We start from the raw sequence: 27,707 nt of genomic DNA, 5'->3' as shown, positions 1-27,707 counted from the left end.
CCTGCAGAAGGCTTTGTGCAGGTGTTCAGACTTCTGTGCTCTTTAACTGAGAAGTCCACTTTCGTGGTTCTCATGTGTAGTGAAATACATTTTGTGCCCCAGATGGAGATTAGTCAGTCCCTCAAGAATACAGCCATACCTACCACACCCATATTTGCACCCTCAAGAACTTGATGAAGGGACAGTGGTGCACCAGTCCAAGGTTTACCTTAAGCTATGTCAGGCCTGCTACCCACAGTAACTCCATATTGTTTTCAGATGCTTCTCATGCTGTAGTTTTCCAGTGTTTTCTGTCCACAGGTTCACAACTGTGTTCCCAGGGAGGCAGGAAGGCCTTATCTACCAGGACTAGACATCGACCTTGGAGGAGCATCCCTCGCCTTCCCAGGCATCAACTGTAGCCGGGCATTGGGGGGGAAACAGAGGGAGGTTTTGATATATTGCTTTTTGTAACTAACACGTCATTCCCAACAAAGCTTCGCTGTCAGCCAGAAGCTTCCATGCCTTTGGATACTTATGGACACCTGTACTTTGAATATAATCTTTCAATAAAAACCTTTGAACCAAGAGACCTTGGATTTCTTGCAGCAAGGGGTGGGAGATGAAATCAGAGTAACTTGAATTCCATAAACTGACAAGCTAGCTCCCTATATATTTATTTGTTTGTCTACATCATTTTTGTCTAAGCATGGTTTAAGTAACAGGCTGATTACTACCTCTTTGTGTGGCTGAGGAAAAGTGAATAATTTATGACAGACATCAAGGGTTCGTTTATGTAAAAGTTTTGTTATCTGTCACTCATGGGGAATGGGGATTGCCAGCGAATTAAATGTGCCAGAAACTCAAACTTATTGCTCTGTCCTAGCCCCTACCCAGAAGAATTTCTAGCAACCAAATCCTACTACACTGGGACATCAGCACATTGCCTCCAATGCCATTATGTTACTGGCATGCCCCTGCCCCTCACTGGGTAAGTCTCCCACCAGTTGCCAGCCTCGTGCACTAGGATGAAAGGAAGCCTGTTTGGAAGACCTCTCTCAGAGCGAGCTCCCAACAACTTGAGGCAGACTGAGTGGGGAGCAGGCACCTGGGGATGATGTCAGCCGGCTGCCTGAAGCCCACCAACAGCTAGAGGCATCAAGATGGCCAGCTGGAGAGGCGGGAGTGGGCCATGTGAACGTCTGAAGACACAGGGGTGCGATGACTGAAGGGGAGAGGTTACAATCTAGTCAATGCTAGTTAACGGAATGTTCTGGATAACCAAGATCGGAATAATAAAGCTTTTATTGTACGAAGAGAATACACTTTCCCCCAGGAGATCTTGATTTGGAGATGTGCCATTTTTGTGGGTTTCCTATGGCAAAAGATTGCAATTGGTTTCCTTGTGGGTTTTTCTTTTTTTCATTACAAAACAAAACAAAACAGTCTCTGGAACTCTGTGTTAAGTTTTCTATTGATGAGCTATCTTTAGCTTTAATACCAACCCTTTGAGTGTCAGCATGGAAGTTCTGAAACTAATTATAGCATCCTCTCTCTCTCTCTCTCTCTCTCTCTCTCCATATAGCGAAATAATAATCAGCTCACTCAGGTTTCCAACAAAATATGCAGCACTGCAAGTTTGCTAGCTTGAAAGAAATGTCAGGGAAACACAATATATATATGCTTACATATGCCTAAACCTGTATATTGAAGAGGAAAACCTGCAACTCACAGGCTTTATTCTCTGTCTACATCTGACAAATTAACGTCAACCTGAATTTCTAAATTTAGCCTAGCACAGTTAATCAGACCAAATGGCAAAAAGTACAGGGGATGCTGCCTTTATTAGTTAGGAAAAGAGAAGATTTGGAGTGTTTAGCTGGGGGAGGGGTTAAGGAACAAGGGACAGCAGTAGAGGCAGGCAGCTATTGCTGTATCTTGCATTTTGTTTTTTTGTTTTTTAATATTGGCTCATGCTAAAAACATTTCCTTCCCACATGTACCTGTGTAGAGATAGCTATTAATTTACTATGCTGTTATGCATCCAATAATGTGGACTTTAGCTCATGAAAACTAGGCCACAATAAATGTGTTAGTTTTTAAGGTGCTGTTATATAGGTTTGCTGCGACAGATTAATAGCTTTGCGATAGTTATCATTGTCCTTGTCTGTGCCCTCTCTGGCTATTCTATTTGTGATGTGGCAATCAGAAGTAGATACAGGAAAAAGGGGGGGGGAGACGGTTCCTCATGTGTGATTGGCTACTGTGTTATAATTTTGAGATGCTGAGAACCCTTCTATAGGAAGAATCTCCTAAATCTGGTAATTAAATAACCTGAAAATGCTGGCTGGAGGTCTACAGGATGTCTATCTGTGCCATCAACCCCAACCAGAATGGAGAAAGCCGAATCCACATATTTTACCACTCAAAACAGCTCTGAATCCATACATAGTTGGAGGCTGTGCTTGTCAGGATCAGAATGCTCTTTTGTATACCTATGCTTAACCGACTCCATATTTAATCCTTTCAGTGTTCAGTGCTTTCTTCCCCAGGTGCAGAGGTTCCCAGGCAGCTATCTCACAGACCAGCATTGTTTTGGCTACCGACGTTCCACCAAGAACCGGCCTTGGGGAAGCTTTCACTTTTGCAGCTTCAAAGGGAATATTTTGAGAACTGGGGGGGGGGGAGGATGGGTCAGCTATGATATTTAATATGTATCTCTTGCTTTGCCTGGCATTGGTAACAATGCATATGTACCAACCTGGATATTGCATTCAGGCCAGTGGACTATAATAATCTTTTTCTTCATTAAATGCTTTTTGGAAACAATGGACTTTTGTCTAATTGCAGAAGGCAGACTGGAGTAAGGATTTTATCTAGCCACAGTTCTGACAGTGCTATCATTGCACTAAAGCAATTATTCACAGCTGGCAGGAGAGGAATAGAGGAAGATCCTGCTGGCTAGCAGCAACCAACATCTTGCTGTTTATTTTCCTCTGCTCACAAGTAGGGGTGTGCGCTTCGGGTTTCCGATTTGGGTAAATTACCCGAATCGGACCCGATCCGTAAAGATTAGGGATATCTGAATCGGGGCCAGATTCGGAAATCCCTTGCCGAAGCATTCTGAAGCAACCTGGCCCTGCACACCCCTACTCACAAGTATTTAAGGTCTAGGCATGCCCTGAGGAGTGAGCACAAAGGCTCTTCTCCTTTGACTCTTTGCCTGAGGGTTGTAACCTAGATCTGAGCAGAAGACTAACTAGCAGAGAGAGGGAAGACCTGCTTGGCCTCTCTCCACCTTTCCTGTTTGTGTCATATTTTTTTAATATAATGTAAGCTGCTTTGCATCTTCATCGGAGAGAAAAGCGGGATATAAATAAACAAAATTTTCTGTATGGACAAGCCAATCGAGTTGTGACTACTGCTGCAGAGCAGCAATAATGCAATATCTAACCACGTGTGGATGCAGCCAAGGCATGCTGCCTGTTCCCTCCTCCCGTGGAAGAAAACTGGACCATAGAGGAGCGTTATGCATTTCTCACTGTGTTATGCCAATAAAGGTATTCTTAAATGGGAAAATGCTTTTCTCATTGTACTGCTGGCCACATGGTTGGTGCACAGGCCCAATGCATGGTCCCAAGTGTCTCTGCCATAGTTTGCTAGAGACTAGTGGGGAGGAGGGTAGCATCTGTTCAATGTGTACTAGGAGGAGCACTGAGGTCCCAGAAGCTCCCGAACATGTGCAGGACAGTTAGGGATGCTGAGCATCACTAGACCATCACCTTATCTGTATTCAGTTACCTTACTGATTCAAAATAAAAAAGAGTCCAGTAGCACCTTTAAGACTAACCAATTTTATTGTAGCATAAGCTTTCGAGAATCACGTTCTCTCCGTCAGATGCATGGAGGGCAGAAGGAAACTGGTCAAATATAGAGGAGAAGAGGGGAGGGGAGGGGGGAGGAGGAGAGGGGGGATGTAAACAACTCCTTTGATATGGAGATGCAGACAGCTCCTTTTGGTGTGGGGATCAGTTTGCTTGTGTAAAGGTTCAAAGGAGTTTGCCGTGTTAGTCTGTAGTAGCAAAATCAAAAAGAGTTCAGCAGCACCCCTAGACTATCCAATTCCACTGCAGCACAAGCCTTCGATAACCACAGTCCTCCCCGCCAGATGCATCTGACAAAGAGAACTGTGGTCCTCGAAAGCCCACGCCAGGTGCCACTGGACTCCCCCTGACCCCGCCTCTGTAAAGGAAATCAGTTACCTGTGATAATGAGATAACCATTCATAGTCCCTATTCAGTCCCAGCTTGACAGAGTCAAATTTGTATATGAATTCCAATTCAGCAGCTTCCCGTTGGAGATCAACAGAAACGTTTCAAAAACAAAATCCAATGGTCTTAAAGGTGCTACTGGACTCTTTTTTATTTTGCTACTACAGACTAACACGGCTAACTCCTCTGGATCTATGACCATGGAAAGCACCGCTTACTGATTCACAGTGATACAAACCTCCTGTTAAGCTGCCATAAAAAACACTGCTGAAAAAATAGTAAGAGATAGAAGAAAGTGCAAGTAACAGCTGAAATCTCACCATACGTTTATATTGGCCAGAAGCAGATGTTTATTGAACCCCCATGTGGCACTTTAAGGCACATGCATAATCACTGCTATGATTTGAAACAGTAATTTGGGAATCAGATCTAAATTATTATCTTTAGGGCCACATTATAAATTAATTATCCAAGAGTGCCTATGTACATCAACCATATTTCAAAAAGGTCTGACAGTGGATATATGAAGTTAAGTAAGAAGAAATAGAGGTATTCTCCTTAGCGAGGTTATATTCATTCATCTTCTAAAATATCACACTTTCATACCCTACAGTGACTTCTACATGATGTAATAAAAATACTATTTGTTCTTTGGAAGAAGAGTTCCTAACATGTTTGAGGAGCAAGAAGAAACTTATTTCTTCACTTACCAATAATCAAAGAGACTACCTGATACGAATCCTAAGCAGAATTACACCCTCCCAAGTCCACTGAAGTCAATGAACTTAGGAGGATGTGACTCTGCATATGGCACTGCGAATACTGGCATATTTTGCTCATCGTAATTTATAAAAATTCAATCACATAAACATTAGCTTGTGGATATAAACTTAACATCGTTGTTATCATTTGTATATGTGGCTCTCTAGCCTTTTCATGTGACTATATGCTTTTATAAGTTGCTCCCAAGCAGGCTTCGAAGGATTTCAAGAAGTGTATTATTTCTTCTAATGGTTCGTTAGTATCATGTTATAAAAAGTGAAGTGCAAATTCTAATCCATAGAAAGAAGGTGCATGAAGTGTTTCGAGCACTAAAGGAGAAATGATACTTAAATGTTATAACTACCTGATTACTTTTAAAATTGTAAACTCCCCCCTCATTTTCATCTCGGCCAAACTCAAAAGTAGTGTTTTAATAGAGTTGTCAAATGGATAACCATAACAAGCATCTTCGGATAAGGCAGCTTGCCTAAAGAATGAGGCCAGTACAGGTAATATGGAGGTCAAAGCATCTTCTGGAAAACCACAGAGAAAACAAACGGGTTTTATGCCCCTGGTTTCAGCTGCTGTTTCTGTTCTTATCTTCCCTCCTTTTCATTATCTTCTGCACAGATCACCTTCTCCCAAACTGCATTACTAGTTTAACATAGAACCACACCGCTCACTTTCTTCTAGGTAAAAACAAAATCTCACATGTTTGAAGACTGCACAGGGAAGCCATTGAAATTCACAAGCATAAGCAAAACTTCAACAGGAAAGAAGAAACCTTAAGAATGAACAAAGCATGGGCTCCAGTTCTGAAAAACACCAGGCCAACAAAACACTCCACACCCGACAATAGCCCTGCAGAGAAGATTAGCACATCAAGCACCAATCCATATGCAAAAGAACCTCAGGATACAGTGAAGCCTCCCGCCATTAGCATTCCACACCCTGGGAAACTCTTACAGAATGACTCAGCTCAACCCCACCCCTCCTGAGTAGATACAAATGACCTACATCTTTTCCACACTGTGACACTGAGAGATCTCTGTCTTTTGGTGCTACACCTCTGAAGATGCCAGCCACAGCTGCTGGCGAAACGTCAGGAACTACAATGCCAAGACCACGGCAATACAGCCCGGAAAACCCCCAACAACCATCGTTCTCCGGCCGTGAAAGCCTTCGACAATACATCACACAAGAGGCTCATTGCTAATTAACCCATTACTTCCATTTAATGGAAGGATTTTGGAACAAAGCCATGGTGCCCTCCCCCTGCCCACAATAAAATGAACTCATTTGTTTATTGCATGAGGAAGCCAAATTGACTCTTTCTGCATAACATCATTGGCTTGTGTACCAGCTTGTCATTTGCTGTTTGCTTATGTATCTGGAGTAAAAATCAATTGCCCCAAGCAAAACTTAAAATGAAAAATGATACCAGGCCACCCACCTTTTGAGACTGCAATCTCCTGCCCACTGATTTATTCCAAGGACTTCAAACCAATGGCTTGTACTTCTGAGTTCCCTGCCTACAAAAGGCAAAAGCTAAGCCATAAGGTATGAGATGGATGAATGAGAGTAGAACTACACATTACATGTACTATGAGTGGGCATTTTTCCCGTTTCGGTAAAATGCAGCAAACCATTTCTTCTTAATTCTGGATGTTTTCAGGTTAATCAGATCAAAGAGGACATACATTAGAATTAAATTGTCATGACTTCCTGTTTGGGATCCATGGAGGTCTAACGCAGCTCCACTTGCGGAGCTGACCGGACTGCCGTTTTAACCGGCCGGCGGGGTGAAAATAGCCCGCGGCCGACTGCTCTCAGGCGGGGAGCAGGCAAAGAACGCTCAAGACCCTAGGGTGAGCTAGATCTCGGACGAGGGGGGGCTCTACACAACGAGTCTCCCCCCGATCCTTGAGGTCCCACCTTGCGACGGGTCGGCTATAATCTCTGCGGCAGTTTTGGGGCCAATTCGGCTGGCATAAGACCTACATACCCAAGCATCGATTGGGGGAAGAAGCTGAGAGGAGAACTTAAAATCGAAACAGCGATTACAACCTGAGAAAAGTGAAGAGAAGGTAAAGATCATTATCTTCTGAGACGGGACAGATTGATAAAAACAGAGAGGAAAAAAAGTAGATTTTTAAACTGCAACAGACTAGTGAAAAGGAGGGGAAGACTCGGCAGGAATCGAATTTAAAAAGAGACTAAGTTTAAAGAAGTTATTAAAGAAATGGGACTATTGTTTTGAATACCTGTGGCTTTGGAGCTGTGAGAAAAAGACACCATCGCGAGATCTGCTGTGGGAAGACGGGAGACAGGAAGTGCGTAATAACAATAGAGTGGCTGGAGAGAAGCGGCCCTTGCTGGAGGGCAGGAAGTAGGGAATCGCCATTTTTGAAAGGGGAAGGGTCGCGGCTTCAGCGGAAGAGGAAGTAGGCCATCTTGGATTACAAAATCATAGAGAAACCATAGAGAAAAGACGCCCGACATTTTGGACTCTTTAAAATTTAATTTCTATAAGAAGACCGGGACATTTAAAATAGAAAAACGTTAAATTTTACGCCACGGAGTTAAGGAAGAGAGCGGATTCGTGGGAGCGAGCTAAAGCAAGCCCCACGATGTCAAAAAAAGAGTGGCAATCGGCAATAGAAAACCTGGATAAAAACCTGGACAAAAAACTTTTAGATATGATTAAAGAACTTAAGGACACGAAATTGGAGCTGATAAAAGAGGTTAAAGAGGTTACACAGACAGTAAAATCGGAGCTGTCAGAAGTGAAAAAAGGTATGGAAACAATACGAAGTGAATTACAAGGAACGCAGCAGAGAGTTAAAACAGTAGAAGACGCGATGGAGAATTTAGCAGACACGCAACAAACAGAGATGAGATTGGTGAAGGGGAGAATGTCAGTTGCAGAAACTAAACATATGGAGAAGCAGCTACGTTTTCGTGGCTTGCCAGAAGTGGAAGGAAAGTCAGCGCAAGAACAGATGACTGAGGTGTTGGCTGAGTACCTGGGGAAGGAGGAGGAGGAAGTTGTGGCTATCCTAGATGTGGCATACCGTGTGAATTCGAGAATAGCAACCCAGAGGAAACTACCAAGAGATGTGATTGTGCAGTTTACAACACGAAATATGAAAGAGAGGATTGTGACAAAACAGTTTCAAGATCCATTGGAGATTGATGGCAAGACGATTATTATAATGAAGGAACTGCCCAGATCAGTGTTACTGGACCGGAAAAAATATAAAGTGCTAATTCAGATTTTGAAGGACATGAAAATCAGGTACAGATGGGAGTTACCGGAAGGAGTGTCCTTTGAGTTTGGAGGGGCCAAAAAACGCATCAGATCTGAGCGAGAGATGGAGCGATTTATTAAGGACAATGAAAAAGACTTACCAACAAGATCATGAGTATGGAGTGTAAAGTATTATCTTGGAATGTAAATGGACTAAACTCACCGAATAAGAGGAAAAATACTTTTCACTGGCTACTAAAACAAAAATGTGACATTGTTTGTTTGCAAGAGACCCATATCAGAAAGCAGGATGTAAAATATTTAAAATCTGGAAAATTGGGCAAAGAATATGTAGCGGCCTCCAACAAGAAAAAAAGAGGAGTGGTGTTGTACATAAAAGAGGAGCTACAGCCAAAATTTGTTATGAGAGATGTGGAAGCTAGATTTGTAGCAGTGGAATGTATTTGGAATTTAAAGAGAGTGTTGGTAGTCGGACTTTATGCACCTAACGGTGCAAAAGAAAGCTTCTTTGAGGATTTAAGGAAGCATTTAGACGATCTTGTATACGACCAGATAATTCTTGCTGGAGACTTCAATGGAGTGACAGACTTGGAACTAGACAAAAAGACTACAACGGCACAAAAGAAAAGAGGACTATTACCAAAGCTTTTTTTTGAGTTGATTCAACAAGAGACTCTTGAAGATGTATGGAGGAGAGAATATCCTAAAAGCAGACAGTTTACTTTTTATTCTGCAAGGCATTCTACATTATCAAGAATTGATATGATCTGGGCCTCAAAAGACTTAGCATTATGGACTAAGGAGGTAGAAATAATGCCTATGGTAGGCTCAGATCACAACCCAATTATGTGGAAATTTGGAAAAAAGAGAAAAAGGAAAGCATGGAGAATAAATGAGGACTTGTTACAGGAAAGAGAGAATATGGAAATACTGAGAAGAGAGACAAAGTTTTTTATACAATACAACGTGAATAAAGAAGTACCAACCAATAAAGTTTGGGATGCTTACAAGGCGGTTGTAAGGGGCATACTAATGGACTTAAATGGTAGAGCAAGAAAGAAGAAAGAGGAGAAAAGACAAGAGATTGAGGAGAAAATAAAAGCCAAAGAAATACAGCTAAAAAAGAGACCAGGGAAAAAGAAGGTATACCAGGAAATTAAAATACTTCAAGAACAGCTAACAGCAATGAGCAATAAAGAATTGGAGTGGAATCTCAAAAGACTGAATCAAAAAGCGTTTGAGGGTGCTAATAAACCTGGGAAGCACCTGGCATGGCAATTGAAGAAGAAAAGGGAAAAGAAGATAATAAATAAAATTTGCGAAGATAACAAAACGTATTTGGAGCAGGCTACCATTAGTAGAGCCTTTTATAAATTTTACGCTAAGCTGTATAATAAAAAAGAAGTAAACAAAGAATCAATAGCGTCATATTTGGAGAAAACCAAACTTCCAGAAATCTCGGAAGCTTGGAGAAATAAGTTGAATAGTGAAGTAACTGACGAGGAAATAAGTAAGGCAATACAATCTGCAAATCTAGGAAAGGCGCCAGGGCCAGATGGACTTACGGCTAAATTCTATAAGACAATGGCTAATGAACTGGCACCATTCCTAAAAGAGGTGATGAATGGGGTTTTAAGGGATCAAAGGATTCCAGAAACTTGGAGTGAAGCGAATATATCATTGATCCCAAAAGAGGGCCAAGACCTGACTAATGTGAAAAATTATAGACCTATATCGCTACTCAACAATGACTATAAAATTTTTGCGAAGATATTGGCGGAGAGATTGAAGGGGTGGCTCTCGGAAGTCATAGAGGAGGAACAAGCAGGCTTTTTGCCAGACAGACAAATAAGAGACAACTTAAGGACAGTGATCAATGCTATTGAATATTATGACAAGCGTTGTGACAAAGAGGTTGGTTTCTTCTTTGTTGACGCTGAAAAAGCGTTTGACAATTTAAACTGGGACTTTATGTTTGCCACTATGGAAAAGCTACAATTGGGAGAAAGGTTCATCAGAGCAATTAAGGAAATTTATAGAGACCAGACTGCAGCAATTGTGGTGAATGATGAATTGACCAAGAAATTGACGATAAGTAAAGGAACAAGACAAGGTTGCCCGTTATCTCCATTGTTGTTCATTTTAGTATTGGAGATTCTGATGATACAAATACGTCAAGATGATGAAATTCGTGGAATAAAAATAAAGGACTATTCATACAAGGTCAGAGCATTTGCGGATGACATAATGTTAATTGTAGAGGACCCATTGGAGAACATGCCAAGAGTGATAGATAAGATCAAGGAGTTTGGAGACTTGGCAGGTTTCTTCATCAACAAAAAGAAGTCAAAGATATTATGCAAAAATATGACTAAGCAGAAACAACAATTGTTAATGGAAACAACGGATTGTGAAGTAACAAGTAAAGTGAAATATTTGGGAGTCGAATTAACTGCAAAGAACATAGATCTATTCAAAAACAATTATGAAAAACTATGGACTCAGATAGAGAGAGACTTGATTAAATGGAATAGATTGAATTTGTCATGGTTGGGCAGGATTGCAGCAGTTAAGATGAATGTGTTACCAAGAGTAATGTTTTTGCTACAGACAATACCAATCATCAGAGACTCCAAACAATTTGAAAAATGGCAGAGGAAAATATCAGATTTTGTTTGGGCAGGCAAGAAGCCTCGAGTGAAAGTGAAAGTTTTACAAGATGCAAAGGAAAGAGGCGGAATGCAACTGCCCAATCTGAGACTTTATCATGATGCAATCTGCCTAGTTTGGTTGAAAGAATGGATGACATTAAAGAACAAGAAACTATTAGCCCTAGAGGGATATAAAAAAATATTTGGATGGCACGCATATTTATGGCATGACAAAGTAAAGGTCAACTCGATGTTCCTGCATCACTTTGTTCGGAGAAGTTTATACATAATCTGGAAGAAGTACAGAATTTATCTACAAGAAGGAACCCCTTTGTGGGTGGTTCCATATGAGGTGATAGACCCGAGAGCTGTTGATAATGAACAACAATGTTTAACGTATAAAGAAATAACTAAAACTGAAGCATCCAAACTTAGAATAAAGACACAAGAGGAACTATCACCTAACTACGATTGGTTCCAGTATAGACAGATCAGAGACTTATATAATTCGGACTCTGTAAAGGGAGGTATACGAATAGAGAATTCAGAACTAGAGCAGACCCTTCTTAAAGAAGATAAGAAAAGAATATCCAAGGTATACCAAGTACTGTTGAAGTGGTATACCGAGGATGAGATAGTTAAAACACAAATGGTGAAATGGGCTATAAACTTTAATAAAGAAATAACAATGGAGGCATGGGAATACTTGTGGAAAACTACAATGAAGACAACGACATGTATTAATATCAAAGAGAACATTTATAAAATGATCTATCATTGGTACATGACACCAAAGAAGATTGCGCTAGGGAATTTGAATACTTCTAATAAATGCTGGAAATGTAAGAAGCATGAGGGCTCCCTCTATCATATGTGGTGGTCGTGTGAGGTAGCCAGGCAGTACTGGGGTGAAATAATAAGAGAAATGAGTGAAATTTTACAATTTCAAATTAATAAGAACCCAGAACTCCTGCTACTGAACTTGGGAATGGAGGGAATTCCAGCCCAACACAGGACGTTGATATTTTATATGACAGCAGCAGCTAGACTTTTGTATGCGCAAAAATGGAAAGTACAAGAAGTGCCAACTATTGAAGATTGGACTTACAAATTGCTGTATATGGCTGAAATGGACAAGATGACAAGAAAATTGAGAGATCTGGACTCAGGGCAGTTCAACACAGACTGGGAGAAGCTGAAACAATACCTGGAGAAGAAATGGGAGGTGGGAGGAAAACTGTGGCAGTTTGAGAACTACTGAAGTATTGAAGTAGAGGGGGGAGACTTTACCGGGGGGAGAAGAGATAAATGTGAATTAATAAGCAGTCAGATTAATAGATTGACATATATATAGATATATATAGGTTAACAAACAGAACATAGAGAAAATAATTAATTATAAGGACTAAATATAAGGAGCGATTAACTAACAATATTTTCTTTTTTTTCTGACAAGTTTTGTACCAAACTGAATGTCTGAAGATATAGATGGGTCAAATTGATTGACTACGTGAGGAGAGATATATAGAACTATTATAAAAAGATAGAATGAGTAATATATATAGAGAATAAGTCAAATTGTTTGATATAAACGAATGTATGATCTATATGGTTTATGATATATAGAAATACCTGAAATTGAAAAATTGGGATAAATTGTTTATCTAAGATGGAAACAAAGGCTTACAGTTTGGGCATATCATGTTAAAAATAGTTAAGGATGTACTGCTTAGAATAATGGAAAATATATATTTGTTTTAGATAGAGGAAGCTAATAAAAGTAAGGGAAAGGGGACAAAGGGTTGGAAAGCTGTTGGAAGTCAACAAAAAGGGGGGGGAAAGGGAGGGGGTTAGAGATGAAAAAATTGGGGAAAATTGAATGTAAATGTGGAAATAATGGATTCTAACCCAATAAAAATTTTTCAAAAAAAAAAAAAGAATTAAATTGTCATTTGACTTCTAAGTTTTCCAACCTCCCTGAGGATGAAATTGTCTATTTGGCAAAAGAACTTGGTTTTGACATTTGCCACTGACCACCTAAATGATATGTCAACATTAATGCTGAATTTCTGACGTCTACTATAATATATATCACCAACACAGTTCCTCTCTGCAGCAAAGTAAGAGTGAGCTATGAATGCATAACGGTATACATTTCTATTATAAGAATAGCTACATTTTTTGTCCATACGAACCCAGCGTATTTGCCACTTGTTAGTAATTGTTCTCTTAACTGAAAATGTTTAATCATGTTCTCCCTTAGAATCAGCCAGGCTCACAGTGAACTCTAAGTAAAATATCCAATCATTTTTTTAAAAGTAACCTTTAAAAATAGTAAGATTTAAACAATGGATCATATTTTCCTTTGAATAATTACCACCTGCAAGAGGAGTTCATTCTCTCATAATGTGTTTCTTGAAAATGTGCGCAACAACTCTGTAAAAGGTTAAAATGCTTTTTCATGCCAAAGTGCCATATAAATATTAATCTGTTTATTGTTTGCCACTTAATGCAAATGAAGACTGTGGAGCAGCTAGATACATCATCAAGTACAGCATAATTATAGGAGATCAAATCTGGCAGATAGAAAAGGACGGAGAAAACTTACAAAAGCATGTATTATTTTATGATTTTCCCCTGCTCCACAAAAACAATCTTTTTCCACATAGGAGTTTTTACACTCGTTGGCTATGATTCACTAATGCTCAGTACTTCTTTTTATTCCCCTGTATTATTTAGATATTTAGAATATGAAATAGAACTATTTATGCCATTTCCCAGTCAAAATTTGCAATAAATAAGACGAGAGGTATCCGACGAGAGGTACAAACTCTTTCCCAAAGCAAGGGAAAAAAATGAAAACGAGGGTGACACTGAAGGGGGAAACTAAACAGCTGCTATGGGGAGAATCAAAGTTTGTAGGAGAACATTAATGCCCAGTTTTGATAGAGAAAATTTCGCTTGAGGAGGGGGCAAAACAGAGCAGAAGAGCAAGGGAGCAGATGCCAACACTTTTTCCCCACTGATCATGGGGAGGTAGAGGGGGCTGTTTTTCTATACCTCACAAAAAAGAGCAAGAACCATTGGCTGAGATCTAGACACAATTCCAGAAGAGCAGGAGAGAATGTTGGAGTTTAGCTGGGATATATACAGATACGTTGTACCAGTTGGCCAACAACGATAAAAGCTTTTGCATATAGTTTACTTAATTAACTTTATGAGTAAGGAAGTGTATGAAACATTTCAAGCTGGGTTAGCTATGGCATGTTTATATAATAATCACTTCTGGCTTTGAGACGATTTTATCAAGTCATCCTTCATGCTATATCACACTTCAAAGCACATTCCACAAAACATAAAAATGCTGTTATATTTTACTCTCAGGCCAACTATTTGTTTTAAAAGGAGTGTATATCATTTACAAGCCATCACAAATATGATGATGATGTTCAATTCATGCTTAACTCCATATTGCTAATATTTTATTGGTGTAAATTAAACTCTAAAGCTATGATAAATATTTCCTCATTGATTTCAATCCAACAGCTTATACAAAATGTCTCATAAAGGAAGCACGTATTTTGCTCAACTTTTTTTCCTTCATCCCAAATCATGGGCAGTTTTTTTCTGGAAGCCACTGATGATATCCAAAATATCGAATCATTTTTAGAACAGCTTTTATGGTGTTTCACAGCAGGTTGTAGAGAATACATACATAGCTAAGAACAGGGAAACCTTTATATGAAAAATTAATCATCTCCAGTTTTGAAGACAGAGGGATTCAGGCATCAGCTAGTCATGTTTCTAGAATTTCAGGAAGTATACTTTGTCAGCATTACTCCTGTGTAGACTGAATTCCTCATCTTATTTAGAAGAAAGCTCTGTTGTTACACTTGAAGCCAGTTGGGTGGCTTTGGGTCAGTCACAGCTTCTATGAGCTCCCTCAGCTCCACCCACCTCACAGGGTGTTTGTTGTGGGGATAATAATGACATACTTGGTAAACCACTCTGAGTGGGCATTAAGTTGTCCTGAAGAGCAGTGTATAAATCAAATGTTATTATTGTTGTTGTTGTTGCTCAAGTACACAGTATGTCACAGACAAAACAAATGGCCTCCCTCAAAAAGTCCTCATGTTCACCCGAGGAGAACTGCCCACCATCCAAATCCACTTCAAATATTAAGTAAACAACCTAGATACATTTGGAGCCCCCTATCATCCACCCAAAAGTTGTTAATCTTACTAAAACTCTTGGGAAATTTCTCAGATGTTGATCTGGGACCCCTATATTCAAATTTTACTACAGGTGAAGTTTTGATGGCGCCTCATCAGAGGCAGGATGGATGATGCTGTCTCTCCTGCTGCAGCTTTTAGGAGGACAATGGTTTCTTAAAAATAATTATAAACAATTTACATTTGCATGGTATAGTTGTCTGTGTGTCAGACTAGGACAAGTCACTCTCTCTTTAAGCCTAACCCTATCACGCAGGGTTTTTGGGAGAAGAAGATGCAGGCAAGGAAAATCATATACATTACCTTGAGTTCCTTGGAGGAAGGAACAGATAAAAAATACAGACAATTACAATTTAAAGTTACTATCGAACACAACTAATATCGAAGTTACCTGTTACAATATTTTAAAGGAATCTGAAATATGCTTAAATCTTCCAGCATTGTATCTCTGTGTGGCTAATTAGGATCACTTTGGACAGGCTGAAAGTAAGCTGTTATGGGCCAGTCCAGAGTACTGGCAGGGACAGAATGACTTGCATACTACTTCCCACCTTCTGCTTTGATCCCACAGAGAGAGTCGATACCAGTAAGAAAAATAGGGTAGTACTTACCTATAATTGTTTGTGTGAGTTTTCTGCTCAGGAACACACTTTGACTGTGCAGGGAGAGGCCAACCATATAACTTTCTGAAGTTCTAGGGGGTAACTGACCTGGCCTGTCGTGAGTGACATGGAAATTTCTTGCCAAAACTGTAATACACCACAGGTAGGAGAGCATCCCCTTCCCTCAGTGCTCTGTAGCTATAATTTAAAGTTACTTCCACCCCTGGCATCTGATAAGTGTTGTTATTGTAGATTAAAAGTGAACTTTCCATATATAACTATAAAGCCAGTGGAGGGGAAGGGAAGAGAGGAGAGGGGAGGGGAGTGGTGAAAGTGTTGTACTAGTACAGAGAGGACCCTGGTTCAATCCCCTCAAAACTATCAAACTCACTGGGTGACCATGAGCCAGCCACTTAATCTATTCCAACTTCACAGGGTTTTTGTGAGTATAAAATGGAGGAGGGAAGAACCATGCATGTCAATCTGTGCTCCTTGGAAAAAGGGCAGGATAACAATTACAAAATAAATATAATTTGGAGGTTTTGTACTAGCCACCTTTCATATTATCTTAATAACAGAAAGATATTATTGAATTTTTTTAAATGAATAAAATAGGAGATCTTCAGGATTAGCAAGGCCCATGGGTGTATGATTTGACACAAGAACTTCTCCATGATGAGAAGCTCCCAACACTTTGTGTGGATGATGACTGCTTTTGTTACCTCTAGTATGAAATCTGGGCTACAAACCCTATCCACATTCACCCACTGAGCCTGGGCTCTGGGCTGAAACAATTACCTCATGGGCCACAACTTGCTTGCAAGTTTGCTCATGCCCCTACATTTTAAGTCAGAACAAAAATGCTAAACTATGGAAAAGGCACCTGCTAGAGGAAGCTGAATTCCATCCCATTACTTACCTTGTGCATCTTGTAGTATTGTTCGGCTCCTACTCCGCCTTGCTCCTCTGCAGTCCATAACACTAAGCGCAGAGTTCTCTTAGGACGGAGCCCTAGGGGAGTTACCAAAAACAACAACCCCGGATTAATTTTTTTTTAAAAAAATCTTCTCTTTCAAGTAGATATCAATTACCATTAAATCCAGGCATCCAACTCAAATCACTTCAAGACCCACATTTTTATTACAGGGCAAAAACATAGTTTGGTACAATTCCATTTAATACATTCCTTGTTGGCCTCTTTTTCTTCTCTGTACCAACAGCATGCTCCCTCTTCTTTCTTTCTCTCTGCACTACCACAGTTTTTTTGTGCAGTCCTGTGTTTCAATGACCATTTGTCTCCTCTCTATAGCCTCTACTGTCCTCTCTCTTTTCTGTGTATTACTTATTTATAGAAGTTTTATGCCACCTCTCCAGGGAACCTGCCCTGCACCATCTGTACCATTATAAGTCTCTGCACACTCCCAGTTGTCTTGTCCTTTTTTCCTCTCTCCACCTGTTTCTCCTTAGGCAGTGGTGGCCCAGGGACTATCTCAGCCTGGTATAAAATAATATAAAGGGTAGGGGGAATTTTCTGAGCTTGGGCAAGGCAAAGAGTTCCTGGAGGGAGCAGCAAAGGAGAATCTGGCAGCAAGAAGGAGGGGTTAGCATCCCACTGTGGGTCCCTTTTTGCACTAAAAAATAGACCGTGGCCCTGCTTCATATATCAACATAGTTTTAAATAAATATGCCTGCTGTTGTTGCTTGTAATCTGAGACTCGGTTTCAGCTTTTTTCTTCATTTAGTCTCCCCCCCCCTTTTGCTCTGCCTTGTATCTTATCTCTGCTCTTCCTCATTGAGGTAGCATGCCAGACTTTCACTGCTTTTCCTCTTCGTACAGTAAGGAACTCCCAGATATAAGCAGGTTACATAGCTTGGCTGGCTGCTGCAACAGGCTGGAAAACTCTAAATTCAGATTTAGAGATGGGAGGAGAGTGCAGATACCACTACTACCTATACTTTTGAAATGCTTTAGGCTGCTCTTAGCCCTCTTGGCATTGTTGGCAATATGGGAGCTGTTGTAGTGGTGATTCTTTCCATGTGGCCAAGGTAATGTGAGAACACCTATCCTATGCTGAGGGGCTGAGTTCTTGACTCCACCACCACTGCCCTTCCCAGAAACTGGGAAGGGCAGTGGTGGGCAGCTGGGACGGGGGCTGCCAGATGTTGGGATCCAGCTCCCTGCCCTGGATGGGACACCACTGGCAACTTTGCCAGTGGTAAAGAGTCTGGGTGTGCTCCTGGATGCCTCCCTATCGATGGAGGCCCAGGTCACGGCGGTTGCCAAGTCTGCATTTTTCCATCTTCGTCAGATCAGGCAACTTGCCCCCTACCTGACGCCCCAGGACCTGGCTACAGTGATCCATGCAATGGTCACCTCCAGGCTAGATTACTGTAACTCACTCTACGCTGGGCTACCCCTGGGCCTGATCCGGAAACTACAACTGGTCCAGAATGCGGTGGCACGGGTCCTGACTGGTATACCTTACCAGTCACACATCACACCTGTCCTGCGCCAGCTGCACTGGCTTCCGGTTGAATTCCGAATCAGGTTCAAAGTGTTGGTTCTTACCTTTAAAGCCCTGAGCGGGTTGGGACCGGCATATCTTCAGGACCACCTCTCCCTGTACGTTCCCCGGAGATCGCTTCGATCAGCGAATAAATATTTACTTGTGGTCCCCAGCCCTAAGGAAGCCCGCCTCGCTTCAAACAGGGCCAGGGCCTTTTCAGTCCTGGGCCGATTCCAGATGACTAACCTTAAGGCGCTTCATGCCGCCCTCTTCCAGATCGCGACGGGGAAAATGCGAAATATCGCGTTTCCTCGCGCGAGTTTTGCGCGATGACACGCAAAACTCGCACGAGGAAACGCGATATTTCGCATTTTCCCCGTCGCAATCCGGAAGAGGGCGGCATGAAGTGCCTTAAGGTTAGTCATCTGGAATCGGCCCTGGCCCCAGCCTGGTGGAACGCTCTGTCAATGGAAACCCAGGCCCAGCGGGACATATTATCGTTCCGCCGGGCCTGTAAGACAGAGCTGTTCCGCCAGGCATTCGGTGATTGAAGGGGGCAGTGCCATGTCGGCCTCCCACCTTTGGGGTGGGGGAGGGTTCTCCCCACCACTGCACTTTGTTAATTTGTTTTATTGTTTGCATATTGATTTTAGTTCTTGTTTTTATCGATTTTAACTGTTCACCGCCCAGAGCCCCTGGGGATGGGCGGTATATAAATTGAAATATAAATAAATAAATAAAAATAAAACATAACTGGAATGCTTAGGAACCCGTGGGATTGGGACACCTCTCGTCATTTCAGCTGCATTTAGGGCTGCCAGCGTTTGGTCTGATTCTCAGGCTTTGGAGATCATTCCCACAGTCTCTGGGTAGCAGTTTAAAAATTCAAGATTTGAATGTTTGTTCTCAGGGCACAGGTTAAAAATCTGAAGACTGTCAACTAGCCCCCACATTTTATGACTTCTTCTATTCGTTTTTAGAAATTTCCAAGGACAGAATCTTGGAAAATGGTGTCACTTCTGGATGAAAACCTGGGAGTCATGCCACGGCCTCCCCTCCCCATACTCTTCCTGGGCTGGGGTGGATTCCTATTGCAACCCCTGGTAAAAGCAATCATGGATTGAAAGTGAAAGTAGTCTCTTGGGGAAACGTTTTAGGCACTTTCTCTAGCCAGTCAATTCCTTTTCTAAAGTTTATGAACATTTCAGTGATGTTTTGAAAGGGACAGAGGGGAAACTGAGGTGCCCCTTGCAAGCTCTTGTGAGTTCTGCTCTGCCTAGCAGCCAGCTCTGTGCAATTTGGCTAGACTTTTCTGGGGGAGAGACAGTCAGGGGGAGAAAAGGAGCAAAAACTGAAGGAGGGGAGAGATAAGGTTGTCTGGTGGGATGGGAAGGAGAGAAGGAAGCAGGAAAGGAGACCAGACTGTAGGGGCTTTCAGGGAAGGGAACAGGGCTGCCAGATCCCCTGCCCCCAGCCTCTGCCCCCTCCCTGCCACTCACCTTGCCAGCTGAGGGGGAAGGCCCAGAAAACATGCCCAAGAGACAAAAAACCTCCCAAGCCAGAGAGCAGTGGGCGCGCTCCCACCAGGCTCAACAATGTCACATCCTCAAGTGATGTCATTGTGCCTGGTGGCAGGCTTGCTCCCTAGCTTCACAGGGGCCCAAATTGGCCCTGTGGAGCGCGGAAGCATGCTCACCTCCAGGCGCAATCATGTCACTTCCAGATGTGATGCCATTGCACCCAGTGGAAGCGCACAAGAGTGAGGTGTGCATGCAAGCAGATCACCCCAGTAAGTGCCAGGTCCCTCCACCTCCTGCCGGGAGGATAAGGGGACCTGGCAACCCTAGAATGGAAAGAGGAAATCGTAAGGAAGGGGGAAATGAAGGGGGAATCTAAATTCCTGGTTTTGCTTTTTTGTGCATCCTTACACATGAAGATGTTTTATACTGTTGGCCTATCTCTGGGGTTTCTACGTGAGCCATATAACTGGTGATACCAGGTCATCTTACTCAAAATATGAAAATTGTACAATATTTAAATAACAGAATGTATAAAATATATATAAATAATAATATATGCATAAATAGATGTATACATACGTAATTAAAATATAAAATGTAGTGAAGGGAAATGCACAGAATTACTAAATAGCATTTTATAAGTGCAAGCAAATAGAAAGCATGCAAAGAGGGGAAAGGGCTGTCATTTTCAAAAGCAAACCCTTAAAACATCTAAGGGATTTACTAGTACACTTCTTAGTTACTATTACAGCACAGGATTAAAGGCTCCTTCCCATTTCAAATCAGCCAGATGGCCAATGATGTCATATTAAGATAATAAAACAGTAATCACGTTGAAGCCATCATATGTGGCTGCTGGTGAGGGTCAGATAAGGTGTACTTAAAAAAACAAAGTCTGCTCCAACGCCTAAAAGCATATGCTTTGGGTAATATTGACTTTAAGGCATACCTGATGATACAGCTGAAAAAGTCAACCACAGCCTTTTTCACACATTCAAACTATTCCCATATTTTTCCTGAACTGAGGTAAAAGAAGCTTATGGATATTTTTTTTGCCAGCAGGAAAGTGGCAGGTGGGAAAGTGTCTTTCCCCCCTGGCAGTGCTGTTCTTTCCCTTGAGAGCCAGTTTGGTGTAGTAGTTAAGAGCGGCGGGACTCTAATCTGGAGAGCTGGGTTTGATCCCCCACTCCTCCACTTGTAGCCAGCTGCGTGACCTTGGGTCAGTCACAGCTTCTCGGAGCTCTCTCAGCCCTATCCACCTCACAGGGTGTTTTGTTGTGGGGATAATAACAACATATGTTGTCAACTGCTCTGAGTGGGTGTTTAGTTGTCCTGATGGGCGGTATGTACATTGAATGTTGTTATTATGTTGTTGTTGTTGTTGTTGTTATTATTATTGAAAAAGCACTCCTGGTGGCTGCATTTGAAAATGGAAAAAAGGCTTCTAAAGCGATGATAAAGTTAAACATAACATGTAATCAGGGCTTTTTTTCAGCAGGAACACGGTGGAACGGAGTTCTGGCACCTCTTGAAAATGGTCACATGGCCGGTGGCTCCGCCCCCTGATCTCCGCTGGAGCAGTGTGGACGGCAATCTAAACTCCCCTCTGTCTGGAGATCAGGGGGCGGGGCCACTGGCCATGTGACCATTTTCGCGAAGGGCGATTTAAACTTTAAAAAACTCCCCCCTTGTTCCAGCTGACCCAAAGTGACATCATTGTGCGGTCCTGAGTTCCACCACCTCTTTTCCCAGAAAAAAAGCCCTGCATGTAATTATATTTATATTTTCAATAGTGATAAATGTCAGCTGAAGAACAGGGGTAACATGTAGAAAGATGAAGAAGGATTACTGATGTTATAAAATACTAGGCAATAAATGATAGTGATGGATTAGACTGGATGCAGTAGGAATGCAAGAGCCAAAAGTGGATTTTCCAGCTCCTTAGGTACGTGGCACAGAACAATTCTCTGCCCATCTTGTCATGTCCTGCAAAGGTTGGCTTAATTAGTAAGGTGAGATGTGATGCAATCATACCCAGCCACACCCCTTCATAGAAGTCCTACACACAGGTTATGGTGAACACATGTACAATCTGTGTGTAGTGTACACTTTGCTGAGTAAATCTCACATTACATTAAATGCATGTACAGCTGAACATGTGATTGAAATCCTACATTTATCCACATAATGGTCCCCAGCTTCATTTGTAAAGTGAATGCTTGTTGGCTATTTCTTACAAACAAGTGTACACACATTTAAGTAGATTGTACATGCATTTGCTGTAACATGTGGACAGGGCTACTAGTACAGAGTCGTCTTGGGAATTGTTTACCCAGTCATCTGAGGATAGGGCCTCAAAATTCAACACTATGATTTGTAAATGTACAAAATATCCTTGGTATGAGATAAGAGTTGGAAGGCAAGCAAGGGAACAAACTAGATTTTGTAACATGTTGCTCGTTCAGAAGAAAAAAGTGAAATTTTCTTAAAAGTAGTGACCTTTGTGTTACGTTGCTTGCAAAAATACTGATTTAGGGCATTACACAAAGGCTGCGATGGCCCATGGCCACCCACTCACTGGCATCTTAAAAACTGCATCACTCTCTTTTCTTTTAAAAATACTTTTTTATGAACACAAAAGCAATACAAAATGACAATTACAAATAAATACATGAAGATCTCATATATACTGAGTCAGATAAGGCCAAAATTGTCTATTCTGACTGTGGGCAGGACTTCAGGGTCCAGGGAAGTAGGGTTCCCAGGTGCTCTCCAGTGGTGGGCGGGTTTGCCTGCCAATCCGACAGTGATCAGCAGGAGGGGGCAAGCCCCCTGGAGGTTGCCCATCACCAGCAAGTACCCCTGGACACATGTGGTGCATGTGCTCCCAGGGGGGTGCAACAACATCACTTCCTGAAGTGCTGTCATTGCACTGGCCATAGGGCATTCTCCCACGTTTTGCTGGGGCCAATTTTGACCCCAAAAGGAGCCAGAATTAGCCCTGTGCAAAGCATGGGAGTTTGCCTGTGGCTGGCGTGATGCCGTCAATCCTGGAAGTGATGCCATTACACATGTACTGGGAGTGCACGTGCAAGGAGGACTATGCCAGAGGCATGAGGTAAATACTGGTTCCTCCCCCCCCCCCCGCCACTCCTGCTGGAAGGGTATAATGACCAGGCAACCCTACAGGGAAGAGTCTTTCATATCACTTAATGACCTGCTTTCTGTAAGTTGAGTTTGAACCTGGGATCTTCAGCATGCAAAGTAGATGCCCTGTCTTCTCCCCAATACAAGTTATTTAAATAAAAGAAAAGGTAGACAAATGCATGTAAAATCTGTGTATGAGGTGCACTTGATTTTTCTTTATACATGCTTTGAGTAATCCTCATGCTATGACCAACACTTGTACAGCACAAGTGAGTTAAAACCTACATTTATCCAAGTACTGGCCCCTGGACTCATTTGTAAAGTGATTCTGCATCGGCTAGTCCTTATGAACAGATGCATGCATGTTCATGCGGGATGTATGTGTTCATTGTAACGTGTGAAGAGGACTAAGGTCACAGCCCATCATTCTTCAGGAATATTTTCTGATAATGTCTGGCTTTACAGCATTGTTCATCATCATCAGTAATTATCATCAGCATTATTCCTAATTTTAAAAACTCTCAAATGATTGAATATTGCCCTGAAATATTACGTTGCAATACTTGGTGAATAAAATCAACAATTTTTCTATAAACTTACAGCCAATTCATTTCTCATTTTTCAAAGACACATTGATTATTGAATAAAAGCCATTGACTGACTATCTAAAAGCCATCTGAAATTTTCTGGCACCAGCCAATTCTCGGCCATACACATCCAGCCCCTCTAGTAAATTTGTTCAAGCCGAGGCATGGAAACATGTCCTGTGAATTTGTTAATGGGTGTCCTGCAGAGGCGTCCTTTTCAGAAAATTGACTAGAGGGGAAGAATGCAAGCATACCACGGGGATTCATGCAAAATGGAAAGCATGAATTAAAAAACAAAACTCTTGCCTGAAGATTTGCAGCTTTTGATTTGCACGCTATAATGAGCATGGATTGGATAGCTAAATCTTTTCAGACTCCATGCCCTTCTCCCTTTAGTCAGTTGGGATATTAAATAGAGGTGTAAGTTACATGTGACATCTAAGGAACTGTTGCACTGATACTGCATTTGAGAGGTTTAGCAAAATGAATTACTTTAGCTTTCTTGAAGATATTGCTTTCTTTCATTTCTGCATTATAACCTAGGTCTGATCTCTTTTAAACCCATTTGTGTAGCTGAAATATAATACAAGCAGGATGTGTATGACATGTTTCATTGTGGTTGTTCATTCGTTTTTGGCAGCATCTCCCAGCTTTTCCATTCCAGGAGGGGGAAGGAGGTGATCTGATTTCACAAGGCATAAGAGATTCCCTGAATGCCACTGGCATTTAACAGTCTGAGTGGAAACTTACTCAACACCTTTTAAACAGCACCCGATGACAATACAACAGACTATCTATAACTTGCATGCAGAAAACAAGCATGCTGGCTACATTTTTAGATGCATATTTTGTTACAGAAGCCTTAGACTCATGTGTCAGGCACATGACTAAGATACAATCCCATGCAAGGTTCCACATCGTTTTCTATAAATAAAACGGAGATACTAAATATGCTTTCCCACAATGGCCTGCATCAAAAATTCTAATCTGATGGTGTTTCAATGTCTCCTTTGACCTAGCTGAGAAATCGCCCCTACCATTTAACACAATTGGGCTACAACTATCAATTTTATACCATTTTAAAGTCTAATCATCCCTATAATCTAGATGTATAACCTTCACCCAATTCTAGGTACAAGTACAGTGCAATCCTGTGCAAAGTGACTCCAGCCTATTCCTATTGACTTCCAAGGGGTTTAGACTGCAGTAACTCTGCACAGAACTGCAGTGATACTGTGCTTGACCAATGGCTCATTATCTACATTTACAGATACATCCAGCTAGTTCAATGGGGCCTGGAGAAGCAGCTCAATATCAGTGCAGATGTGCATGGCTTTCTGGTCTAGGGGCATGATTCTCACTTAGGCTGCAAGAGCAATTAAATTCTTTCAGAAATGGATAATATGATCCCTAAGGCTAGTCCTAGTAAATAATTTGTCTGCACTGTTTTGTAGCAATTAAAACTTCTGAAATGTTTGCTACAGCAATACTGTGTAGATAGTTAAGATCTGCTTCAGGTACATGTGCACTACCTTCTAAAGAAAGTGGATGTGCATCAGAGGCATGGAACCTTATTTAAGGAATCTCCTCCCTTTAGAAATTTACCCAGCACGTGTGTCCGGAGTAGGCCTCATGGCATGACCCAGACTTCACCTGACCCCTTCCCAACCAAGCCAGAACCCACCTGAGCCCCCGACAGAGCACCAGCAATAGCCGGGTCACCAGCTGTGGCTGTGGGGATGCCATGGCCACACGGAGAAGCTTCCATCCTCCACAGTGATGGGAAATGCTGGGCACCCAAGCAGCAGGTGCTGGAGGTGCCAAGGCAACCAGTGCAGCCCTTGGAAGCCTACAGGAACGAGGAAGTCAGGCAGGAAACAGGCCCCACAAGGCTCCACCCCACCAGAAGCCAGCCCAGCACTCCTCACCAACGGGGCTGGGGCTGGCAGATCCACGTCCCTAGGAGAAGCAGGGGCAGTCCGATGGGCCAGCAGCCAGCCAACCCAAGGCTGCCTCACTGGGCAAAGCTGATGCTGGCCCTGATAGCGCCCTGACAGGCAGCCAGGGTGGCAGGCCCAACCAGGGAGGAGGTGGTGCCAGAAGGTGTGGCCACATCTGGCCCAGGTGGTGGGACTTTCCCTAGGGATGGGCAAGTGGGAAATGGGGCAGGGTTGGCAATAAGGGAAAAGGCAGGGAGGAGAGGTCTGTTCCTGAATGTAAAGGCAGCCTCTCAGGTGTGGCAAGATTTCTCAGGGGCACTCTACCCTGATCCTGCCTACACCAATCTGAGGTTTGAAGGAAGGAGCCCTCAAATCCCTACAAAGCCCAGCAAGACAAGGCTGACTAGGTGGCCCAAGACAGGGACCGAAGGGCTGGACTAGGAAGCACGGGCACCGCCACAGCAGAAGATCGAACCTCAAGGGCGGCGGAAGATTGAACTCTGAGGGCAAGACAACATTTTAGGCAAAAACATTCTATTTCCCCAGTCCTTCCATTAAAAGTTGAGGTTTTAAAAATAATTTATCCTTGCTTGTGGCATTCTTCTTACTGCTGATTTTACTGCTGTGGGATTGTCTAATTTTATTACTGATTTTACTCGCCAGTGATGAGGCTATTTATTCATTACCTCTTGTTTTTGTAGTTAATTGTGTTACAAGTTTAAATTTTGTTGGAAATTGCCTTGAAAACAGAGTTTTAAAAGTATATTGATCTCACAAACAAACAAACAAATGATAAATGATTGTACCTCTGTCACTGTGTTCAGCTGACATACGTCTGACTGTTCTGGGACAAACGATTGTGGCTGGCTACCTCCCTCACTTGGTAGAGGCTGGCTGTTGTTGGCTAGTATGTCAGATCTGATGTTCTGATCCAGAAAAATTATTCTTATTTTGTGTTCTTGTAAACAGGAGTTTGAAAACCAGTTGAGAGGGTAACCACTTCGTACAGGGAAATCAGAAGGGGAATAGCATGACTGTAGTTCTAGGAATAAAAAGGTCACAAGAGGGGATGTAACACAGGCTTACAAAATTATGAACAGTATAGAGAAAATGAATAAAGAAAATACTTTTTTCCCACTCTTGGTATTCCAGAAATTGGAATCCTCTGACAAAATGTATTGGCAGTAGATTCAGGACAAACAAAAGAAAACCACAAGAGCTGTTGATGGCTGCTGTCATGAATCTTTTCTGCACAGTGAAAGAAGGCATCTGTTGCGGAATGAGTCTTTCCCCAGCTTTTCTGAAGCTTGCCTCCCTGTACACATACCACAGTATTTCCCCCCCACCCCCAGCATAAGTCAGACTGGGGCTTTTTGGAAGTGCAGGATTTCTTCAGCATAAGCCCTGGCCCTGACTTTCACCCTCCCCTTTATCCCCTTGTGTCCTGACTGGTTGAACAGCAACTAATCCAAGTTTTTCCTTAATTGCAGCTGATGGGGGGGGGGCGGATACTGCAATATGGCTAACAGAAAAACTCTGTAGAGAGCCTTGAATCTCTAATACTTTAAAAGTTTCCCTCCAGAACACCCAGAAATGTCATCATCGCTTGTTATGTGTTGTGTATGCATGTTAACCTCAGCAGTAAGAAGTAAATTGTCTTCTGAATAACACAAAGTACGTAGGATGACATTTTTGAACAGGAATCTGTGTTTCCTGTACTTTTTGTCCATTCTTTTTTGCCTTAAAAAAGTTGCAAAGTTGTTGCTTTAGGAAAAAAAAACCCTTGCCCGTTTCCTTAGCAGATCAGCTGATGAAACTGACATGTCCTATTTCCCCCAAAATCCCACAGCAGAAATGGGGCATTTTTCTAGTGCTGGAAAAAAAAATAGACCCCACTTCAGTTCGTCTCCCTCAAGGGCTGAATTACAGAGGTCTAAAGCGGAACCAATCCTCTGGATTGAATACCCAGAAAACTCACTGTAAGTGTGCATGTGGAAAACACCCTGGTTGGCATGAGATTTATTTATGCAAGGCAGTCATTTTGTAACTATTGTCCAACACGCTTGTGGAACATGCTTGTGTTTTATACCAGTTGTTTAGGGACAAACACAAGAGACAGCAGTTGCCTTCATACTCGACATGTAGACTTTCTGGAAATGCCTGCCTCAGCTGACCTCTGCCATGCCTATCCAAGGCACAGTAATCTTGAGGCTGGACTACTGTAACTTGCTTTCCATG

The 27,707-nt window shown here is 42.1% G+C and overlaps 1 protein-coding gene across 3 annotated transcripts in view; it reads right to left on the bottom strand.

Annotated features, from left to right (window-relative positions):
• Positions 1-27,707, bottom strand: part of CPQ (carboxypeptidase Q) — a 255,379-nt gene that overhangs the window by 55,880 nt on the left and 171,792 nt on the right. For all 3 annotated transcript variants that reach the window (XM_054985469.1, XM_054985471.1, XM_054985470.1), the window contains one exon: positions 16,688-16,779. In XM_054985469.1, the coding sequence (XP_054841444.1) occupies positions 16,688-16,779 (92 nt within the window). The remainder of the gene's footprint in view (positions 1-16,687; positions 16,780-27,707) is intronic.

Source organism: Eublepharis macularius, chromosome 7 (assembly GCF_028583425.1).
Source record: "Eublepharis macularius isolate TG4126 chromosome 7, MPM_Emac_v1.0, whole genome shotgun sequence".
In the NCBI taxonomy this organism is placed as follows: domain Eukaryota; kingdom Metazoa; phylum Chordata; class Lepidosauria; order Squamata; family Eublepharidae; genus Eublepharis; species Eublepharis macularius.
Note: the sequence above shows the minus strand (reverse complement) of the source record. Positions and strands in the feature narration are given on the sequence as shown.